Source organism: Oncorhynchus mykiss, unplaced genomic scaffold (assembly GCF_013265735.2).
Source record: "Oncorhynchus mykiss isolate Arlee unplaced genomic scaffold, USDA_OmykA_1.1 un_scaffold_119, whole genome shotgun sequence".
NCBI classification, from domain to species: Eukaryota; Metazoa; Chordata; class Actinopteri; order Salmoniformes; family Salmonidae; genus Oncorhynchus; species Oncorhynchus mykiss.
Window position 1 is genome coordinate 346,051 of NW_023493660.1, and position 24,647 is coordinate 370,697.

A 24,647-nucleotide genomic window follows, 5' to 3' on the forward strand; every position below is an offset into this window, starting at 1 on the left:
CTTGAGGGGGCTAAACACCCTTTTCTCATTTGGACTGACCACTGCTATCTGGAGTACATGCGGGCAACGAGGAGACTGAACCCTCGCCAGGCAAGGTGGGCCATGTTTTTCACCCGTTTTGTTTTCACCCTTTCGTACAGACCAGGCTCCCAGAACGTTAAGGCTGACGCACTGTCCCGGCTATATGAGACAGAGGAGTGGTCCATGGATCCCACTCCCATACTCCCCCGCCTCTTGCTTGGTGGCGCCGGTAGTATGGGAGCTGGACGCGGACACTGAGGGGGAGCGGGCTCTGCACGTGATGCCCGCTCAATGTCCGCGTCCAGCTCCCACACTGAGCGTCTGTACGTTCTGTCTGCTGTCCACGACCGGCTGATCTATTGGGGCCACACGTCACCCTCCTCTGGTCATCCTGGGATTGGTTGGACGGTGCGCTGTCTTAGTGGGAAGTACAGGTGGCCCACTTTGGCTAAAGATGTGAGGGTTTATGTTTCCTCCTGCTCGGTGTGCGCCCAGCGTAAGGCTCCTAGGCACCTGCCCAGAGGTAAGTTTACAACCCTTACCCGTTCCACAACGGCCGTGGTCGCACCTGTTGATGGATTTCATAACCGATCTTCCACCTTCACAGGGTGACACCACGATCCTGGTTGTTGTGGATCATTTTTCTAAGTCCTGTCGTCTCCTCCCTTTGACGGCCCTACAGACTGTGGAGGCCCTGTTTACTCACGTCTTCCGGCACTATGGAGTGCCTGAGGATATAGTGTCTGATCGGGGTCCCCAGTTCACTTTGAGAGTCTGGAGAGCGTTCATGGAACATCTGGGGGTCTCGGTCAGCCTTACCTCAGGTTTTCACCCCAAGAGAAACGGGCAGGTGGAGAGAGTTAACCAGGATGTGGGTAGGTTTCTGAGGTCTTATTGCCAGGACCGGCCTGGGAACTGGGCAGCGTTTGTGCCCTGGGCAGAGATGGCCCAGAACTCACTCCGCCACTCCTCCACTAACTTCTCTCCTTTCCAGTGTGTATTGGGGTATCAGCCGGTTCTGGCTCCTTGGCATCAGAGTCAGAACGAGGCTCCTGCGGTGGATGACTGGTTCTGGCGTTTCAGGATGTCTCCACTAAGCTGGTTGTCTGTCTCTGTATTTCCGGATGTCTCCACTAAACTGAGTGTCTCTATTTTTCAGGATGTTCCTAATTAGCTGGCTGGTTGTCTTTCCCTGTGTTCCAGGATGTCCCCACTAAGCTGGTTGTATGCTTCTGTTTCAGGATGTCCCCACTAAGCTGGTTGTCTGTCTCTGTGTTTCAGGATGTCCCCACTAAGCTGGTTGTCTGTCTCTGTGTTTCAGGATGTCCCCACTAAGCTGGTTGTCTGTCTGTGTTTCAGGATGTCCCCACTAAGCTGGTTGTCTGTCTCTGTGTTTCAGGATGTCCCCACTAAGCTGGTTGTCTGTCTCTGTGTTTCAGGATGTCCCCACTAAGCTGGTTGTCTGTCTCTGTGTTTAAGGATGTCCCCACTAAGTTGGTTGTCTGTCTGTGTTTCAGGATGTCCCCACTAAGCTTCTTGTCTGTCCTTGTGATTCAGGATGTTTCCACTAAGCTGGCTGGTTGTCTTTCCCTATGTTTCAGGATGTCCCCACTACGTTGCTTGTCTGTCTCTGTGTTTCAGGACGTCCCAATTACATTGGTTTTCTGTCCCTGTGTTTAAGGATGTTCCCACGAAGCTGGTTGTTGGTCTCCATTTTTCTGGATGTCTCCTCTAAGCTAGATGTCTGTCCATTCGTTTCAGGATGTCCCCACTAAGCTTGTTGTTAGTTCTTGTGTTTCAGCACTAAGTCTGCTGGCTGCCTGTCCCTGTGTTTCAGGATGTCTCCACTAAGCTGGCTGTCTGTCCCTGTGTTTCCGGATGTCTCCACTATAATGGCTGCCTGTCCCTGTGTTTCAGGATGTCCCCACTAAGCTGGCTGTCTGTCCCTGTGTTTCAGGATGTCCCCACTAAGCTGGCTGTCTGTCCCTGTGTTTCAGGATGTCCCCACTAAACTGGCTGTCTGTCCCTGTGTTTTCGGATGTCTCCACTATAATGGTTGTCTGTCCCTGTATTTCAGGATGTCCCCACTAAGCTGCTGGCTGCCTTTCCCTGTGTTTCAGGATGTCCCCACTAAACTGGCTGTCTGTCCCTTTGTTTTCGGATGTCTCCACTATAATGGTTGTCTGTCCCTGTATTTCAGGATGTCCCCACTAAGCTGCTGGCTGCCTTTCCCTGTGTTTCAGGATGTCCCCACTAAACTGGCTGTCTGTCCCTGTGTTTTCAGATGTCTCCACTATAATGGTTGTCTGTCCCTGTGTTTCAGGATGTCCCCACTAAGCTGGTGGCTGCCTTTCCCTGTGTTTCAGGATGTCCCCACTAAGCTGGTGGTTGCCTTTCCCTGTGTTTCAGGATGTCCCCACTAAGCTGCTGGCAGCCTGTCCCTGTGTTTCAGGATGTCTCCACTATAATGCTTGTCTGTCCCTGTGTTTCAGGATGTCCCCACTAAGCTGGTGGCTGCCTGTCCCTGTGTTTCAGGATGTCCCCACTAAGCTGCTGGCTGCCTGTCCCTGTGTTTCAGGATGTCCCCACTAAACTGGCTGTCTGTCCCTGTGTTTTTGGATGTCTCCACTATAATGCTTGTCTGTCCCTGTGTTTCAGGATGTCCCCACTAAGCTGGTGGCGAAGGTGGTGCCACTGCCCATGACAGTGAGAGGCCACTGGTTCCTGAGCCCCAGGACAGATTACACTGTAGCTGTCCAGACTGCCTCCAAACAGAGTGACGGGAACTATGCTGTCTCTGAATGGAGTGAGATCATCGAATTCTACACTGCAGGTGAAAACAAGGGGAGGAGCGAGGGGGTGAGAAACAGAAAAGAAAGAGTGATGAAATAGAGAGAAACAGGAGAGGGAGTGTATGAAGATGTAGAGAGCTGGTGGGAGAATTACAGAGAGCTGGTGGGAGAATTACAGAGAGCTGGTGGGAGAATTACAGAGAGCTGGTGGAAGAATTACAGAGAGCTGGTGGGAGAATTACAGAGAGCTGGTGGGAGAATTACAGAGAGCTGGTGGGAGAATTACAGAGAGCTGGTGGGAGAGAGAGTTTAATTAAGTGAATAACCATGTCAATGAGCAGAGAGACAGCTGATGGTTTAGAGTTAAATAGCAGCAGAGATGTGACAGTGATTTCTTGATGGAGGACTAGAATAGCACCAAAGTCATCGTCATTGAGGCAGACGGCTCCAGTCCTCCAGGGTCACAACAACCAACTGACAATCAACTGGCAACCAACTTGCACCCAACTGACAACCAAATTACAACTTCCTCAGGTTTTAATCCCCTGTGGAATGGAAAAAGTGCAAGTTTGGTCTGTTTCAGGCAGACCACAATAGTCCCTGTGCCCAAGAACAACCTGCCTAATTGACTACATACCCGTAGCAATCACGTCCGTAGCCATGAAGTGCTTTGAAAGGCTGGTAATGACTCACATAAACACCATTATCCCAGAAACCCTAAACCCACTCCAATTTGCATACTGCCCAAACAGATCCATAGATAATGCAATCTCTACTACACTCCACACTGCCCTTTCCCACATGGACAAAAGGAACACTTATGTGAGAATGTTATTCATTGACCACAGCTCAGCGTTCAACACCATAGTACCCTCAAAGCTCATCACTAAGCTAAGGATCCTAGGACTAAACACCTCCCTCCACAAATGGATCCTGGACTTCCTGACTGGCCGCCCCCAGGTGGTGAGTAACACATCTGCCACGCTGATCCTCAACACTAGAGCTCCCCAGGGGTGAGTGCTCAGTCCCCTCCTTGTTCCCCCACGACTGCATGGCCAGGCACGACTCTAACACCATCATTAAGTTTGCAGACGACACAACAGAACACAACAGTCTCATCACCGACAACGACGAGAATGCCTATAGGGAGGAGGTCAGAGACTTGGCCGGGTGGTGCCAGAATAACAACCTCTCCCTCAACGTAACCAAGACTAAGGAGATGATTGTGGACTACAAGAAAAGGAGGACCGAGTACACCCCCATTCTCTTCGATGGGGCTGTAGTGGAGCAGGTTGAGATCTTCAAGTTCCTTGGTGTCCACATCACCAACAAACTAGAATGGTCCAAACACACCAAGAGGGTCGTGAAGAGGGCATGACAAAGCCTATTCCCCCTCAGGAAACAAAAAAGATTTGGCATGGGTCCTGAGATCCTCAAAAGGTTCTACAGCTGGAGCCTCCCGGGTGGCGCAGTGCTCTAGAGTGCATCGCAGCGCTAGCTGTGCCTCCAGAGACTCTGGGTTCGCGCCCAGGCTCTGTCGCAGCCGGCCCAGGGATTGTTTGGCCAGTAGGGATATCCTTGTCTCATCGCGCACCAGCGACTCCTGTGATTACTTCCGGCGCCGACAGAGATGGCCGCCTCGCTTCGCGTTCCTAGGAAACTATGCAGTTTTTTGTTTTTTTACGTGTTATTTCTTACATTAGTACCCCAGGTCATCTTAGGTTTCATTACATACAGTCGAGAAGAACTACTGAATATAAGATCAGCATCAACTCACCATCAGTACGACCAAGAATATGTTTTTCGTGACGCGGATCCTGTGTTCTGCCTTACAAACAGGACAACGGAGTGGATCCTATGCAGCGACCCAAAAAAACGACTCCGAAAGAGAGGGAAACGAGGCGGTCTTCTGGTCAGACTCCGGAGACGGGCACAGCGCGCACCACTCCCTAGCATTCTTCTTGCCAATGTCCAGTCTCTTGACAACAAGGTTGATGAAATCCGAGCAAGGGTAGCATTCCAGAGGGACATCAGAGACTGTAACGTTCTTTGCTTCACGGAAACGTGGCTTACTGGAGAGACGCTATCCGAAGCGGTGCAGCCAACAGGTTTCTCCACGCATCGCGCAGACAGGAAAAAACATCTTTCTGGTAAAAAGAGGGGCGGGGGCGTATGCCTTATGACTAACGTGACATGGTGCGATGAAAGAAACATACAGGAACTCAAATCCTTCTGTTCACCTGATTTAGAATTCCTCACAATCAAATGTAGACCGCATTATCTACCAAGAGAATTCTCTTCGATTATAATCACAGCCGTATATATCCCCCCCCAAGCAGACACATCGATGGCTCTGAACGAACTTTATTTAACTCTCTGCAAACTGGAAACAATTTATCCGGAGGCTGCATTCATTGTAGCTGGGGATTTTAACAAGGCTAATCTGAAAACAAGACTCCCCAAATTTTATCAGCATATCGATTGCGCAACCAGGGGAGGAAAGACCTTGGACCATTGTTACTCTAACTTCCGCGACGCATATAAGGCCCTGCCCCGCCCCCCTTTCGGAAAAGCTGACCACGACTCCATTTTGTTGATCCCTGCCTACAGACAGAAACTAAAACAAGAGGCTCCCACGCTGAGGTCTGTCCAACGCTGGTCCGACCAAGCTGACTCCACACTCCAAGACTGCTTCCATCACGTGGACTGGGAGATGTTTCGTATTGCGTCAGATAACAACATTGACGAATACGCTGATTCGGTGTGCGAGTTCATTAGAACGTGCGTTGAAGATGTCGTTCCCATAGCAACGATTAAAACATTCCCTAACCAGAAACCGTGGATTGATGGCAGCATTCGTGTGAAACTGAAAGCGCGAACCACTGCTTTTAATCAGGGCAAGGTGTCTGGTAACATGACCGAATACAAACAGTGCAGCTATTCCCTCCGCAAGGCTATCAAACAAGCTAAGCGCCAGTACAGAGACAAAGTAGAATCTCAATTCAACGGCTCAGACACAAGAGGCATGTGGCAGGGTCTACAGTCAATCACGGACTACAGGAAGAAACCCAGCCCAGTCACGGACCAGGATGTCTTGCTCCCAGGCAGACTAAATAACTTTTTTGCCCGCTTTGAGGACAATACAGTGCCACTGACACGGCCTGCAACGAAAACATGCGGTCTCTCCTTCACTGCAGCCGAGGTGAGTAAGACATTTAAACGTGTTAACCCTCGCAAGGCTGCAGGCCCAGATGGCATCCCCAGCCGCGCCCTCAGAGCATGCGCAGACCAGCTGGCCGGTGTGTTTACGGACATATTCAATCAATCCCTATACCAGTCTGCTGTTCCCACATGCTTCAAGAGGGCCACCATTGTTCCTGTTCCCAAGAAAGCTAAGGTAACTGAGCTAAATGACTACCGCCCCGTAGCACTCACATCCGTCATCATGAAGTGCTTTGAGAGACTAGTCAAGGACCATATCACCTCCACCCTACCTGACACCCTAGACCCACTCCAATTTGCTTACCGCCCAAATAGGTCCACAGACGATGCAATCTCAACCACACTGCACACTGCCCTAACCCATCTGGACAAGAGGAATACCTATGTGAGAATGCTGTTCATCGACTACAGCTCGGCATTCAACACCATAGTACCCTCCAAGCTCGTCATCAAGCTCGAGACCCTGGGTCTCGACCCCGCCCTGTGCAACTGGGTACTGGACTTCCTGACGGGCCGCCCCCAGGTGGTGAGGGTAGGCAACAACATCTCCTCCCCGCTGATCCTCAACACTGGGGCCCCACAAGGTTGCGTTCTGAGCCCTCTCCTGTACTCCCTGTTCACCCACGACTGCGTGGCCACGCACGCCTCCAACTCAATCATCAAGTTTGCGGACGACACAACAGTGGTAGGCTTGATTACCAACAACGATGAGACGGCCTACAGGGAGGAGGTGAGGGCCCTCGGAGTGTGGTGTCAGGAAAACAACCTCACACTCAACGTCAACAAAACTAAGGAGATGATTGTGGACTTCAGGAAACAGCAGAGGGAACACCCCCCTATCCACATCGATGGAACAGTAGTGGAGAGGGTAGCAAGTTTTAAGTTCCTCGGCATACACATCACAGACAAACTGAATTGGTCCACTCACACAGACAGCATCGTGAAGAAGGCGCAGCAGCGCCTCTTCAACCTCAGGAGGCTGAAGAAATTCGGCTTGTCACCAAAAGCACTCACAAACTTCTACAGATGCACAATCGAGAGCATCCTGGCGGGCTGTATCACCGCCTGGTATGGCAACTGCACCGCCCTCAACCGTAAGGCTCTCCAGAGGGTAGTGAGGTCTGCACAACGCATCACCGGGGGCAAACTACCTGCCCTCCAGGACACCTACACCACCCGATGTCACAGGAAGGCCATAAAGATCATCAAGGACATCAACCACCCGAGCCACTGCCTGTTCACCCCGCTATCATCCAGAAGGCGAGGTCAGTACAGGTGCATCAAAGCTGGGACCGAGAGACTGAAAAACAGCTTCTATCTCAAGGCCATCAGACTGTTAAACAGCCACCACTAACACTGAGTGGCTGCTGCCAACACACTGACACTGACTCAACTCCAGCCACTTTAATAATGGGAATTGATGGGAAATGATGTAAATATATCACTAGCCACTTTAAACAATGCTACCTTATATAAATGTTACTTACCCTACATTATTCATCTCATATGCATACGTATATACTGTACTCTATATCATCGACGGTATCCTTATGTAATACATGTATCACTAGCCACTTTATACTATACTATGCCACTTTGTTTACATACTCATCTCATTTGTACATACTGTACCCGATACCATCTACTGTACCTTGCCTATGCAATTGCCTACACTGCCTGGTACGGCAATTGCTCAGCCTCCGACCGCGAGACACTTCAGAGGGTAGTGCGTATGGCCCAGTACATCACTGGGGCTAAGCTGCCTGCCATCCAGGACCTTTACACCAGGCGGTGTCAGAGGAAGACCTAAAAATTGTCAAAACCCCAGTCATAGACTGTTCTCTCTACTACAGCATGGCAAGGGGTACCGGAGTGCCAAGTCTAGGACAAAAAGTTTTCAACAGTTTTTATCCCCAAGCCATAAGACTCCTGAACAGGTAACCAAATGGCTACCCGGACTATTTGCATTGTGTGCCTCCCCTTCAACCCCTCTTTTACACTGCTGTTACTCTCTGTTTATCATATATGCACAGTCACTTTAACTATACATTCATGTACATACTACCTCAATTGGGCCGACCAACCAGTGCTCCCGCACATTGGCTAACTGGGCTATCTGCATTGTGTCCTGCCACCCACCACCCGTCAACCCCTCTTTACATGTACATACTACCTCAATCAGCCTGACTAACCGGTGTCTGTATGTAGCCTCACTACTGTATATAGCCTCTCTACTGTATATAGCCTCTCTTCTGTATATAGCCTCTCTACTGTATGTAGCCTCTCTACTGTATATAGCCTCTCTACTGTATATTGCCTCTACTGTTTATAGCCTCTCTACTGTATATAGCCTCTCTACTGTATATAGCCTCTCTTCTGTATATAGCCTCTCTACTGTATATAGCCTCTCTACTGTATATAGCCTCTCTACTGTATATAGCCTCGCTACTGTTTTTCACTGTCTTTTTACTGTTGTTTATATTTCTTTACTTAGCTATTGTTCACCTAATACCCTTTTTGCACTATTGGTTAGAGCCTGTAAGTAAGCATTTCAATGTAAGGTGAAATTACAGTTAGAGCCTGTTGTATTCGGCGCACGTGACAAATAAACGTTGATTTGATTTGATTCAAATAACTATTATTATTTGTATTTTTTCCCCAGACTACTCTACTGTGCATCTGATACAGTTGCTGGAGAAGGCCGAGGTGATAGCTGGTAGGATGTTGAGATTCTCAGTGTTTTATCGGAACCAGCAGAATGACTACTTCAATAAAACGAGGTACATACAGCATTTTCTCTCAACTTTTAAAAGCTGAACAGCTTTCTATTGGTAACGAGAGAGTAGATGGTAGTATTGAATTGATACTAGTATTGGTAATAGTGTTGATAATAGTATTGGTAATAGTGTTGATAATAGTATTGGTAATAGTATTGTATTCATCATAGTATTTGATAATAGTATTGTATTGATAATTGTATTTGGTAATAGTATTGCATTTCTAATAGTATTGGTAATAGTATTGGTAATAGTATTGTATTTCTAATAGTATTGATAATAGTATTGTATTCATAATAGTATTGCTAATAGTATTGTATTCTTAATAGTAATCTTACTAGTATTGTATTCATAATAGTATTGTATTGGTAATAGTATTGTATTCATAACAGTATTGGTACTATAATAGTATTCATAATAGTATGTTATTCATAATAGTATTGTATTCATACCAGTATTGGTATCAGCATTGGTAATAGTATTGTATTCATAATAGTACCGGTAATAGTATTGGCAATTGTATTGTATTGCTAATAGTATTGTATTCTTAATAGTAATCTTACTAGTATTGTATTCATAATAGTATTTTATTCATAATAGTATTGTATTCATACCAGTATTGGTATCAGCATTGGTACTAGTAGTGTATTCTTAATAGTATTGTATTCATAATAGTATCGGTAATAGTATTGTATTCATAACATAATTGGTATCAGTAATGGTACTAGTATTGTATTCTTAATAGTATTGGTAATATTATTGTATTCATAATAGTTTTGTATCGATAATAGTATTGGTAATAGTATTGTATTGGTATTCATAACAGTATTGGTACTATAATAGTATTCATAATAGTATAGGTAATAGTATTGTATTGATAATACTATTATATTCATAACAGTATTGGTACTATAATAGTATTCATAATAGTATAGGTAATAGCATTGTATTGATAATACTATTGTATTCATAACAATATTGGTAATAGTATTGTACATAGTATTATATTCATAACAGTATTGGCAATAGTATTGTATTGATAAGAGTATTGGCAATAGTATTGTATTGATAATAGTATTGTATTAGTAACAACATTGGTAATAGTATTGGTACTAGTATTGTTTTTCATAATAGTATTGGTAATAGTATTGGCAATTGTATTGTATTGGTAATAGTATTTGGTAAAAGTATTGTATTGGTAAAAGTATTGTATTGATAATAGTATTGTATTCATAATAGTATTGGTAATAGTATTGTATTGGTAATAATATTGGTAAAAGTATTGGTAATAGTATTGGTAAAAGTATTGGTAATAGTATTGCATTCACAATGGTTTTGGTAATAGTATTGTATTGGTAATAGTATTGTATTTATATAATAGTATTGGTAATAGTATTTGGTAATAGTATTGTATTGATAATAGTCTTGTTAAAAGTATTGTATCGGTAATACTATTGTATTGATAATAATATTGGTAATAGTATTGTATTGGTAGTAGTATTGTATTGATAATAGTATTGTATTGATATTAGTATAGGTAATAGTATTGTATTGGTAGTAGTATTGTATTGATAATAGTATAGGTAATAGTATTGTATTGGTAGTAGTATTGTACTCTTATTAGTATTGGTAGTAGTATTGTATTCATAATAGTATTGATAATAGTGTTGGTAGCCAGTAGGGCTCAGGTCCTAGGGCTCAGGTCCTCCGAGAGAGAGAAAGAAAGAGAGAAAGAGAGAATTAGAGAGAGCATACTTAAATTCACACAGGACACCAGATAAGACAGGAGAAGTACTCCAGATATAACAAACTGACCCTTGCCCCCCGACACATAAACTACTGCAGTATAAATACTGGAGGCTGAGACAGGAGGGGTCAGGAGATACTGTGGCCCCATCCGATGATACCCCCGGACGGGGCCAAACAGGAAGGATATAACCCTACCCACTTTGCCAAAGCACAGCCCCCACACTACTAGAGGGATATCTTCAACCACCAACTTACCATCCTGAGACAAGGCTGAGTATAGCCCACAAATATCTCCACCACGGCACAACCCAAGGGGGGCGCCAACCCAGACAGGAAGATCACATCAGTGACTCAACCCACTCAAGTGACGCACCCCTCCTAGGGACGGCATGAAAGAGCACCAGTAAGCCAGTGACTCAGCCCCTGTAATAGAGTTAGAGGCAGAGAATCCCAGTGGAAAGAGGGGAACTGGCCAGGCAGAGACAGCAAGGGCGGTTCGTTGCTCCAGAGCCTTTCCGTTCACCTTCACACTCCTGGGCCAGACTACACTCAATCATATGACCCACTGAAGAGATGAGTCCTCAGTAAAGACTTAAAGGTTGAGACAGAGTCTGCGTCTCTCACATGGGTAGGCAAACCATTCCATAAAAATTGAGCTCTATAGGAGAAAGCCATGCCTCAAGCTGTTTGCTTAAAAATTCTAGGGACAATTAGGAGGCCTGCGTCTTGTGACCGTAGCGTACGTGTAGGTATGTACGGCAGGACCAGATCGGAGAGATAGGTAGGAGCAAGCCCATGTAATGTTTTGTAGGTTAGCAGTAAAACCTTGAAATCAGCCCTTGCCTTGACAGGAAGCCAGTGTAGAGAGGCTAGCACTGGAGTAATATGATCCATTTTTTTGGTTCTAGTCAGGATTCTAGCAGCTGTATTTAGCACTAACTGAAGTTTATTTCGTGATTTATCCGGGTAGCCGGAAAGTAGAGCATTGTAGTAGTCTAACCTAGAAGTAACAAAAGCATGGATTAATTTTTCTGCATCATTTTTGGACAGAAAGTTTCTGATTTTTGCAATGTTACGTAGATGGAAAAAAGCTGTCCTTGAAACAGTCTTGATATGTTCTTCAAAAGAGAGATCAGGGTCCAGAGTAACGCCGAGGTCCTTCACAGTTTTATTTGAGACGACTGTACAACCATTAAGAGTAATTGTCAGATTCAACAGAAGATCTCTTTGTTTCTTGGGAGAGCAGAGTTCTGTTCTGTTGTAGACTCAGAGTTCTGTTCCCTTGCTGATTGTCTGTCTCTGTGTTTGATTGTGTTTGCATGCTGGTTGATTAACGTGGTCTGGTGTGGTGATAAGCCCCTCTTGTGGTTCCAGAGAGACACAGGACAACCGGATGCTCCCGACTGTAAAGGACAACAGTGGCAGCCACGGCTCTCCCATCAGTGGCAAGCTGGAAGGCATCTACTTCAGCTGCAACACGGAGTTCAACACAGGCAAGCCCCCCCAGGACTCCCCCTACGGACGCTACCGCTTCGAGATCCAGGCCGAGGTCCTGTTCAACCCCAAGACCAACCTGTACTTCGGGGACTTCTACTGCATGTACACAGCCTACCACTACGTGATCCTGGTGCTGGCCCCAGAGGGCTCCCCAGGGGACCGATTCTGTAAGGGCCGCCTCCCGGCGCTGGACATCTTAGACAACTGCTTCCTGACATGCACCCAGGAGGAGGAGGAGGGGGGGCGGCTGGTGTTCCACCACGCCCAGGATGTGATTCTCGAGGTGATTTACACCGAGCCCGTGGACCTGGCCCTAGGCAGCGTGGAGGAGATCCAAGGACACCAGCTCAGTAGCATGTCCACCATCAATGCTAAGAAGGACCCCAGTTGTAAGACCTGCAACATCAGCGTGGGACGCTAACCAGCAAACCGTGGGGAGGGAGGGGGCGTTACTACGAGGTCCCTGCAGTTCTACGGAAAATAATACTTCTCTAACCCTATTGGCTGTGGTGATTCTCTAATCCTATTGGCTGTGGTGATTCTCTAACCCTATTGGCTGTGGTGATTCTCTAACCCTATTGGCTGTGGTGATTCTCTAAACCTACTGGCTGTGGTGATTCTCTAACCCTACTGGCAGTGATGCTTCTCTAACCCTATTGGCTGTGGTGATTCTCTAACCCTATTGGCTGTGGTGATTCTCTAACCCTATTGGTTGTGGTGATTCTCTAACCCTACTAGCTGTGGTGATTCTCTAACCCTACTGGCAGTGATGATTCTCTAACCCTATTGGCTGTGGTGATTCTCTAACCCTATTGGCTGTGGTGACTCTCTAACCCTACTGGCTGTGATGATTCTCCAACCCTACTGGCTGGTGTGACTCTCTAACCCTATTGGCTGTGGTGATTCTAACAGTCATATTATACATATTAACAGTCTAACAGTCATATTATACAGGTGCAATGTAATGATATGCCAAAGGTAACAAAACCTTGACCAAGCTGCTAGAAACAGGCCGTGGTAACAGCTTCAACAAGGCATAATGGATTAGTATTACGTAACATGGTCTTGCAATGGAATGTGATTACTTGATCATTCTAATGTTATCTTGTAATGGAATGTGATTTCTGGATGATTCTACGGTAGTGATTAAATCCGATCGTGGGTTATAGGTATTGCGGTTTTTAAAGACAAGTTCCTATGAAGCTGACATATCCAGCGTTTACAGTGAATGGGATCTCCACGAATGAAGGAACAATACCTATAACCCGCAATGGGATTGAATCCCAGCCTGAAGCATGGCAGGTTGCAGCATTACACTGATGTCAGTCTGATGTCTTCACATCCTCGTTGTTGTCTGATGGGTTCTGTGTTATATGTATTGCAATCATTAACAGAAACCACATTATCCTGTGTTCAACATAATAAACATCACAAAACAAAGATAGAAAATGTTATTTTTACTGTATAAAAAATAAGTGAACCAGACTTTGATCATAGCCAAAGGATAGATTAGAAACATTCTAAACAGAATAACTGTTAAGTCAGTAAATGCTAAATCAGTGTGTGGTAAAGCTAACATTCAAACTGGTAAGTCAGTAAATGCTAAATCAGTGTGTGGTAAAGCTAACATTCAAACTGGTAAGTCAGTAAATGCTAAATGAGCATGTGGTAAAGCTAACATTAAAACTGGTAAGTCAGTAAATGCTAAATGAGCATGTGGTAAAGCTAACATTAAAACTGGTAAGTCAGTAAATGCTAAATGAGCATGTGGTAAAGCTAACATTAAAACTGGTAAGTCAGTAAATGCTAAATCAGTGTGTGGTAAAGCTAACATTCAAACTGGTAAGTCAGTAAATGCTAAATGAGCATGTGGTAAAGCTAACATTAAAACTGGTAAGTCAGTAAATGCTAAATGAGCGTGTGGTAAAGCTAACATTAAAACTGGTAAGTCAGTAAATGCTAAATGAGCATGTGGTAAAGCTAACATTAAAACTGGTAAGTCAGTAAATGCTAAATGAGTGTGTGGTAAAGCTAACATTCAAACTGGTAAGTCAGTAAATGCTAAATGAGTGTGTGGTAAAGCTAACATTCAAACTGGTAAGTCAGTAAATGCTAAATGAGCGTGTGGTAAAGCTAACATTCAAACTGGTCGTGTATCAGAGGATGTGTACAACAGATCCTGACCAAGACACATGATCGGATAGAAATGTGTCACATTTAACCACAGCTGACTGTAGCACAACAATTCAACAGCTGATGTTGGTTGTCATGCAGAGACACAAAACAAGAGTGAATTCTACTGCAGTCAACTGTTACAATCTGACATGGTTCTGATTGTGGATTCTTGATGACAGGGCAGGCTTGCACAGAGTTGAATTTTGAGCCATTTATAGCGGTGTCTCATGCCGTACACACTTAGAAAACAAGGTGCTATCTAGAACCTAAAATGGATCTTAAGCTGTCCCCTTTAAAGAAACCTTTTGGTTCCAGGTAGAAACCGTTTTGGTTCCAGGTAGAACTATTTTGGTTCCAGGTAGAACTATTTTTGTTCCAAGTAAACTCTTTTGGTTGCAGGTAGAACCCAGAACTCTTTTGGTTCCAGTTAGAACTCTTTTGGTTCCAGGTAGAATCTTTTGGTTCCAGGTAAACTATTTTGGTTGCAGGTAGAACCCATAACTCTTTTGGTTCTAGGTAGAACTCGTTTGGTTCCAGGTAGAACCCTTTTGGTTGCAGGTAGAACCCTTTTGGTTGCAGGTAGAACTCTTTTGGTTCCAGGTAGAACTCTTTTGGTTCCAGGTAGAACTCTTTTGGTTCCAGGTAGAACCCCTTTGGTTGCAGGTAGAACCCTTTTGGTTGCAGGTAGACCTATTTTGGTTGCAGGTGCAGCTCGTTTGGTTCCAGGTAGAACCCTTTTGGTTGCAGGTAGAACTATTTTGGTTGCAGGTAGAACCCTTTTGGTTGCAGGTAGAACCCATAACTATTTTGGTTGCAGGTAGAACCCATAACTCCTTTGGTTCCAGGTAGAACCCTTTTGGTTGCAGGTAGAACCCATAACTATTTTGGTTGCAGGTAGAACCCATAACTCCTTTGGTTGCAGGTAGAACCCTTTTGGTTGCAGGTAGAACCCATAACTCCTTTGGTTGCAGGTAGAACCCTTTTGGTTCCAGGTAGAACTCTTTTGGTTGCAGGTAGAACCCCTTTGGTTGCAGATATAACTCTTTTGGTTGCAGGTAGAACCTATAACTCCTTTGGTTGCAGGTAGAACTCTTTTGGTTGCAGGTAGAACCCATAACTCCTTTGGTTGCAGGTAGAACCCTTTTGGTTGCAGGTAGAACTATTTTGGTTGCAGGTAGAACTCTTTTGGTTGCAGGTAGAACCCATAACTCCTTTGGTTGCAGGTAGAACCCTTTTGGTTGCAGGTAGAACCCATAACTCCTTTGGTTGCAGGTAGAACCCTTTTGGTTGCAGGTAGAACTCTTTTGGTTGCAGGTAGAACTCTTTTGGTTCCAGGTAGAACTATTTTGGTTCCAGGTAGAACTATTTTGGTTGCAGGTAGAACTCTTTTGGTTGCAGGTAGAACTCTTTTGGTTCCAGGTAGAACTCTTTTGGTTCCAGGTAGAACTATTTTGGTTGCAGGTAGAACTCTTTTGGTTGCAGGTAGAACTCTTTTAGTTCCAGGTAGAACTCTTTTGGTTCCAGGTAGAACTCTTTTGGTTCCAGGTAGAACTCTTCTGGTTCCAGGTAGAACTCTTCTGGTTGCAGGTAGAACTCCTTTGGTTGCAGGTAGAACTCTTTTGGTTCCAGGTAGAACTCTTTTGGTTCCAGGTAGAACTATTTTGGTTCCAGGTAGAACTATTTTGGTTGCAGGTAGAACTCTTTTGGTTGCAGGTAGAACTCTTTTGGTTCCAGGTAGAACTCTTTTGGTTCCAGGTAGAACTATTTTGGTTGCAGGTAGAACTCTTTTGGTTGCAGGTAGAACTCTTTTGGTTCCAGGTAGAACTCTTTTGGTTCCAGGTAGAACTCTTTTGGTTCCAGGTAGAACTCTTCTGGTTCCAGGTAGAACTCTTCTGGTTGCAGGTAGAACTCCTTTGGTTGCAGGTAGAACTCTTTTGGTTCCAGGTAGAACTCTTTTGGTTCCAGGTAGAACTCTTCTGGTTGCAGGTAGAACCCTTTTGGTTGCAGGTAGAACTCTTTTGGTTGCAGGTAGAACTCTTTTGGTTCCAGGTAGAACTATTTTGGTTCCAGGTAGAACTATTTTGGTTGCAGGTAGAACTCTTTTGGTTGCAGGTAGAACTCTTTTGGTTCCAGGTAGAACTCTTTTGGTTCCAGGTAGAACTATTTTGGTTGCAGGTAGAACTCTTTTGGTTGCAGGTAGAACTCTTTTGGTTCCAGGTAGAACTCTTTTGGTTCCAGGTAGAACTCTTTTGGTTCCAGGTAGAACTCTTCTGGTTCCAGGTAGAACTCTTTTGGTTGCAGGTAGAACTCTTTTGGTTCCACGTAGAACTCTTTTGGTTCCAGGTAGAACTATTTTGTTTCCAGGTAGAACTCTTTTGGTTGCAGGTAGAACTCTTTTGGTTGCAGGTAGAACTATTTTGGTTCCAGGTAGAACTATTTTGGTTGCAGGTAGAACTCTTTTGGTTGCAGGTAGAACTCTTTTGGTTGCAGGTAGAACTCTTTTGGTTCCAGGTAGAACTATTTTGTTTCCAGGTAGAACTCTTTTGGTTGCAGGTAGAACTCTTTTGGTTGCAGGTAGAACTATTTTGGTTCCAGGTAGAACTCTTTTGGTTCCAGGTAGAACTATTTTGGTTCCAGGTAGAACTCTTTTGGTTGCAGGTAGAACTCTTTTGGTTCCAGGTAGAACTCTTTTGGTTCCAGGTAGAACTATTTTGATTCCAGGTAGAACTCTTTTGGTTGCAGGTAGAACTATTTTGGTTGCAGGTAGAACTCTTTTGGTTGCAGGTAGAACTCTTTTGGTTCCAGGTAGAACTATTTTGTTTCCAGGTAGAACTCTTTTGGTTCCAGGTAGAACTCTTTTGGTTGCAGGTAGAACTCTTTTGGTTCCAGGTAGAACTCTTTTGGTTCCAGGTAGAACTATTTTGGTTCCAGGTAGAACCCTTTTGGTTGCAGGTTGTTCTGCCCCTGAACAAGGCAGTTAACCGACTGCTCCTAGGCTGTCATTGAAAATAAGAATTTGTTCTTAACTGACTTGCCTGGTAAAATAAAATGTAAGAAAATTGTTCCCAAGAAAGCTAAGGTAACTGAACTAAATGACTATGGCCCGTAGCACTCACTTCTGTCGTCACAAAGTGCTTTGAGAGACTGGTCAAGGATCATATCACCTGTTACCCTAGACCCACTCCAATTTTCTTACCGCCCCAATAGATCCACAGACGATGCAATCGCCTGCACACTGCCCTATCCCATCTGGACAAGAGGAGTGCCTATGTAAGAATGCTGTTCATTGACTACAGCTCAGCATTTTAATTTAAAAAAAGAAAAGTATTTCACCTTTATTTAACCAGGTAGGCTAGTTGAGAACACCTTTATTTAACCAGGTAGGCCAGTTGAGAACACCTTTATTTAACCAGGTAGGCCAGTTGAGAACACCTTTATTTAACCAGGTAGGCCAGTTGAGAACACCTTTATTTAACCAGGTAGGCCAGTTGAGAACACCTTTATTTAACCAGGTAGGCCAGTTGAGAACACCTTTATTTAACCAGGTAGGCCAGTTGAGAACACCTTTATTTAACCAGGTAGGCCAGTTGAGAACACCTTTATTTAACCAGGTAGGCCAGTTGAGAACACCTTTATTTAACCAGGTAGGCCAGTTGAGAACACCTTTATTTAACCAGGTAGGCCAGTTGAGAACACCTTTATTTAACCAGGTAGGCCAGTTGAGAACACCTTTATTTAACCAGGTAGGCCAGTTGAGAACACCTTTATTTAACCAGGTAGGCCAGTTGAGAACACCTTTATTTAACCAGGTAGGCTAGTTGAGAACACCTTTATTTAACCAGGTAGGCCAGTTGAGAACACCTTTATTTAACCAGGTAGGCCAGTTGAGAACACCTTTATTTAACCAGGTAGGCTAGTTGAGAACACCTTTATTTAACCAGGTAGGCCAGTTGAGAACACCTTTATTTAACCAGGTAGGCCAGTTGAGAACACCTTTATTTAACCAGGTAGGCCAGTTGAGAACACCTTTATTTAACCAGGTAGGCCAGTTGAGAACACCTTTATTTAACCAGGTAGGCCAGTTGAGAACACCTTTATTTAACCAGGTAGGCCAGTTGAGAACACCTTTATTTAACCAGGTAGGCCAGTTGAGAACACCTTTATTTAACCAGGTAGGCCAGTTGAGAACACCTTTATTTAACCAGGTAGGCCAGTTGAGAACACCTTTATTTAACCAGGTAGGCTAGTTGAGAACACCTTTATTTAACCAGGTAGGCCAGTTGAGAACACCTTTATTTAACCAGGTAGGCCAGTTGAGAACACCTTTATTTAACCAGGTAGGCTAGTTGAGAACACCTTTATTTAACCAGGTAGGCCAGTTGAGAACACCTTTATTTAACCAGGTAGGCCAGTTGAGAACACCTTTATTTAACCAGGTAGGCCAGTTGAGAACACCTTTATTTAACCAGGTAGGCCAGTTGAGAACACCTTTATTTAACCAGGTAGGCCAGTTGAGAACACCTTTATTTAACCAGGTAGGCCAGTTGAGAACACCTTTATTTAACCAGGTAGGCCAGTTGAGAACACCTTTATTTAACCAGGTAGGCCAGTTGAGAACACCTTTATTTAACCAGGTAGGCCAGTTGAGAACACCTTTATTTAACCAGGTAGGCCAGTTGAGAACACCTTTATTTAACCAGGTAGGCTAGTTGAGAACACCTTTATTTAACCAGGTAGGCCAGTTGAGAACACCTTTATTTAACCAGGTAGGCCAGTTGAGAACACCTTTATTTAACCAGGTAGGCCAGTTGAGAACACCTTTATTTAACCAGGTAGGCCAGTTGAGAACACCTTTATTTAACCAGGTAGGCCAGTTGAGAACACCTTTATTTAACCAGGTAGGCCAGTTGAGAACACCTTTATTTAACCAGGTAGGCTAGTTGAGAACACCTTTATTTAACCAGGTAGGCTAGTTGAGAACACCTTTATTTAACCAGGTAGGCCAGTTGAGAACACCTTTATTTAACCAGGTAGGCTAGTTGAGAACACCTTTATTTAACCAGGTAGGCTAGTTGAGAACACCTTTATTTAACCAGGTAGGCCAGTTGAGAACACCTTTATTTAACCAGGTAGGCTAGTTGAGAACACCTTTATTTAACCAGGTAGGCCAGTTGAGAACACCTTTATTTAACCAGGTAGGCTAGTTGAGAACACCTTTATTTAACCAGGTAGGCCAGTTGAGAACACCTTTATTTAACCAGGTAGGCCAGTTGAGAACACCTTTATTTAACCAGGTAGGCCAGTTGAGAACACCTTTATTTAACCAGGTAGGCCAGTTGAGAACACCTTTATTTAACCAGGTAGGCCAGTTGAGAACACCTTTATTTAACCAGGTAGGCCAGTTGAGAACACCTTTATTTAACCAGGTAGGCCAGTTGAGAACACCTTTATTTAACCAGGTAGGCCAGTTGAGAACACCTTTATTTAACCAGGTAGGCCAGTTGAGAACACCTTTATTTAACCAGGTAGGCTAGTTGAGAACACCTTTATTTAACCAGGTAGGCCAGTTGAGAACACCTTTATTTAACCAGGTAGGCCAGTTGAGAACACCTTTATTTAACCAGGTAGGCCAGTTGAGAACACCTTTATTTAACCAGGTAGGCCAGTTGAGAACACCTTTATTTAACCAGGTAGGCCAGTTGAGAACACCTTTATTTAACCAGGTAGGCCAGTTGAGAACACCTTTATTTAACCAGGTAGGCCAGTTGAGAACACCTTTATTTAACCAGGTAGGCCAGTTGAGAACACCTTTATTTAACCAGGTAGGCCAGTTGAGAACACCTTTATTTAACCAGGTAGGCCAGTTGAGAACACCTTTATTTAACCAGGTAGGCCAGTTGAGAACACCTTTATTTAACCAGGTAGGCCAGTTGAGAACACCTTTATTTAACCAGGTAGGCCAGTTGAGAACACCTTTATTTAACCAGGTAGGCCAGTTGAGAATACCTTTATTTAACCAGGTAGGCCAGTTGAGAACACCTTTATTTAACCAGGTAGGCCAGTTGAGAACACCTTTATTTAACCAGGTAGGCCAGTTGAGAACACCTTTATTTAACCAGGTAGGCCAGTTGAGAACACCTTTATTTAACCAGGTAGGCCAGTTGAGAACACCTTTATTTAACCAGGTAGGCCAGTTGAGAACACCTTTATTTAACCAGGTAGGCCAGTTGAGAACACCTTTATTTAACCAGGTAGGCTAGTTGAGAACACCTTTATTTAACCAGGTAGGCCAGTTGAGAACACCTTTATTTAACCAGGTAGGCCAGTTGAGAACACCTTTATTTAACCAGGTAGGCTAGTTGAGAACACCTTTATTTAACCAGGTAGGCTAGTTGAGAACACCTTTATTTAACCAGGTAGGCCAGTTGAGAACACCTTTATTTAACCAGGTAGGCCAGTTGAGAACACCTTTATTTAACCAGGTAGGCCAGTTGAGAACACCTTTATTTAACCAGGTAGGCCAGTTGAGAACACCTTTATTTAACCAGGTAGGCTAGTTGAGAACACCTTTATTTAACCAGGTAGGCCAGTTGAGAACAAGTTCTCATTTACAACTGAGGCCGGGCCAAGATAAAGCAAAGCAGTGAGACACAAACATACAGTCAATAACACAATAGAAAAATCTATTTACAGTGGGTGCAAATGTAGAAGAGTAGTGAGGTAAGGCAATAAATAGGCCATAGAGGTGAAATAATTACGATTTAGCATTAACACGGGAGTGATAGATGTGCAGATGATGATGTCCAAATAGATATACTGGGGTGCAAGAGGAAAATAACAATATGGGGATGAGGTAGTTGGGTGGGCCATTTACAGATGGGCTGTGTACAGGTGAAGTGATCGGTAAGCTCCTCTGACAGCTGATGCTTGAAGTTAAAGAGAGGGAGATATGAGACTCCAGCTTCAGTGATTTTTGCAACACCATAGTACCCTCCAAACTCATCATTAAGCTTGAGACCCTGGTTCTCGACCCTGTCCTGTGCAAATGGGTCCTGGACTTCCTGACGGGCCGCCCCCAGGTGGTGAAGGTAGGAAACAACATCTCCACTCAGCTGATCCTCAACACTGGGGCACCACAATGGTTCATTTTCAGCCCTCTCCTGAACTCCCTGTTCACCCACTACTGCGTGGCCATGCACGCCTCCAACTCAATCACCAAGTTTGCAGACGACTCTACAGTGGTTGGCTTGATTACCAACAACCACAAGACGGTCTACAGCAAGGATGTGAGGGCCCTCGGAGTGTGGTGTCAGGAACATAACCTCTCATTCAATGTCAGCAAAACAAAAGAGATGATCGGAAACAGGAAACAGCAAAGGGAGCACCCCCCTATCCACATTTACGGGACAGCAGTAGAGAAGGTGGAAAGTTTTAAGTTCCTCTGTGTACATATCACTGACAAACTGAAATGGTCCACCCACACAGACAGTGTGGTGAAGAAGGCGCAACAGCGCAACCGCAACCTCTTCAACCTCAGGAGGCTGAAAAAATGTGGCTTGTCACCGAAAACCCTCACTAACTTTTACAGGTGCACAATTGAGAGCATCCTGTCGGGCTGTATCACCGCCTGGTACGGCAACTGCACCGCCCACAACCGCAAGGCTCTCCAGAGGGTGGTGCGGTCTGTCCAACGCATCACCGGGGGAAAACTACCTGCTCTCCAGGACATCTACAGCACCCGATGTCACAGGAAGACCAAAAAGAACATCAAGGACCTCAGCCACCCGAGCCACTGCCTGTTCACCCCGCTTCCATCCAGCCAGCAGGCGAGATCAGTACAGATACATCAAAGCTGGGACAGAGAGCTGGGACAGATCAAAGCTGGGACAGATTGATAAACAGCTATCTCAAGGCCATCAGATTGTTTAAGAGCCACCAGTAGCACAGAGAGGCGACTGCCTATCTACAGATGAGAAGTTTGTTGTTCTCCTCCTGCTGTATATTTCTGTCTGAATGTTTCTATCTCGATGTTCAACACTCTGGTCTCTTTTTGTAGCGAGTCGGTTCTTCTGAGCGGAGAAATGACTACGCCTGGTTTGGACACGTTAGACGAGGAGATGAACTGCTAGCAGCCCCGTCAGTATGGCTCTCACTGGAACTGTCCGCCATCTTCCTTCCCGCAGCGTCAACAGAGCGGAGTGGTTAATGTTTGTAGTGTTTTGTTGTGATGATGTATGTGTAGACAGTGACCCCCCGTCGCCACCTGTGGAACTACATTAAATGCAGAAGGCGCTGCTCAACTGAACGGTCCAGAAATAACTACGCTACATCTACACTGAGTGGACAAAATATTAGGAACACCTTCCTTATATTGAGTTGCACTCCCTTTTGCCCTCAGAACAGCCTCAGTTCGTCGGGGCATGGACTCCAGGTGTCGAAAGACTTCCACAGTGATGCTGGCCCATGTTGACTCTAAGGCCCATGTTCACATAGTTCTGTCAAGTTGGCTGGATGTCCTTTGGCTGGTGGACCGTTCATGCTTGTAACATGTGGGAAACTGTCTGAACGTGAAAACCCTGCAACATTGCAGTTATTGACACAAACCAGTGTGTCTGGCACCTGCTACCATACCTGCTCAAAGGCACTTAAAACGTCATCCTCTGAACGGCACGCATACACAATCCATGTCTCTACACACACGTACACTACACACACATACACAATCCATGTCTCTACACACGTACACTACACACACAATCCATGTCTCTACACACACGTACACTACACACACACACACACTCCATGTCTCTACACACACGTACACTACACACACACACACAATCCATGTCTCTACACACACATACACACTCCATGTCTCTACACAAGTACACTACACACACATACACAATCCATGTCTCTACACACACGTACACTACACACACACACACACACAATCCATGTCTCTACACACACATACACACTCCATGTCTCTACACAAGTACACTACACACACATACACAATCCATGTCTCTACACACACATACACAATCCATGTCTCTACACAGGTACACTACACACACATACACAATCCATGTCTCTACAGGCACATACACTACACACACATACACAATCCATGTCTCTACACAGGTACACTACACACACATACACAATCCATGTCTCTACACACACATACACTACACACACATACACAATCCATGTCTCTACACACATACACTACACACACATACACAATCCATGTCTCTACACACACGTACACTACACACACACAATCCATACACAATCCACATACACAATCCATGTCTCTACACACACATACACCATCTGTCTCTACACACACATACACAATCTGTCTCTACACACATGTACACATGGATGTTGTATTGTATATATGTGATAGTAGAGTAGTGTCCTGAGGGAACACAATGTGTTGTGAAAAGTGTTATGAAATGTAATGTTATTGAATATTTTTTATTGTAAATAAATGCCTTAATAATGCTAGACCGCATGAAGAGTAGCTGCTGCCTTGGCAGGAACTAATGGGGATCCATAATAAACCCCAGGAAGAGTAGCTGCTGCCTTGGCAGGAACTAATGGGGATCCATAATAAACCCCAGGAAGAGTAGCTGCTGCCTTGGCAGGAACTGATGGGGATCCATAATAAACCCCAGGAAGAGGAGCTGCTGCCTTGGCAGGAACTAATGGGGATCCATAATAAACCCCAGGAAGAGTAGCTGCTGCCTTGGCAGGAACTAATGGGGATCCATAATAAACCCCAGGAAGAGTAGCTGCTGCCTTGGCAGGAACTAATGGGGATCCATAATAAACCCCAACTAATGGGGATCCATAATAAATCCCAACTAATGGGGATCCATAATAAACCCCAACTAATGGGGATCCATAATAAATCCCAACTAATGGGGATCCATAATAAACCCCAGGAAGAGGAGCTGCTGCCTTGGCAGGAACTAATGGGGATCCATAATAAACCCCAGGAAGAGTAGCTGCTGCCTTGGCAGGAACTAATGGGAATCCATAATAAACCCCAGGAAGAGTAGCTGCTGCCTTGGCAGGAACTAATGGGGATCCATAATAAACCCCAGGAAGAGTAGCTGCTGCCTTGGCAGGAACTAATGGGGATCCATAATAAACCCCAGGAAGAGTAGCTGCTGCCTTGGCAGGAACTAATGGGGATCCATAATAAATACAAATACAAAAATTGACTCAAGGCTTAAAATCCTTCTTTAACCCGTCTCCTCCCCTTCATCTTTAACCCGTCTCCTCCCCTTCATCTTTAACCCGTCTCCTCCCCTTCATCTTTAACCCGTCTCCTCCCCTTCATCTTTAACCCGTCTCCTCCCCTTCATCTTTAACCCGTCTCCTCCCCTTCATCTTT

General features: G+C 44.8%; 1 protein-coding gene across 1 annotated transcript in view; it reads left to right on the forward strand.

Moving 5' to 3' along the window:
- LOC110532874 (phytanoyl-CoA hydroxylase-interacting protein-like) overlaps positions 1-13,489 on the forward strand; it is a 31,334-nt gene extending 17,845 nt beyond the window's left edge. Inside the window, exons 3-5 of the mRNA XM_036972089.1 lie at positions 2,680-2,854; positions 8,698-8,815; positions 11,936-13,489. Of these exons, the coding sequence (XP_036827984.1) occupies positions 2,680-2,854; positions 8,698-8,815; positions 11,936-12,479 (837 nt within the window). The 3' untranslated portion in view covers positions 12,480-13,489. The remainder of the gene's footprint in view (positions 1-2,679; positions 2,855-8,697; positions 8,816-11,935) is intronic.
- Positions 13,490-24,647: the final 11,158 nt, after the last annotated feature.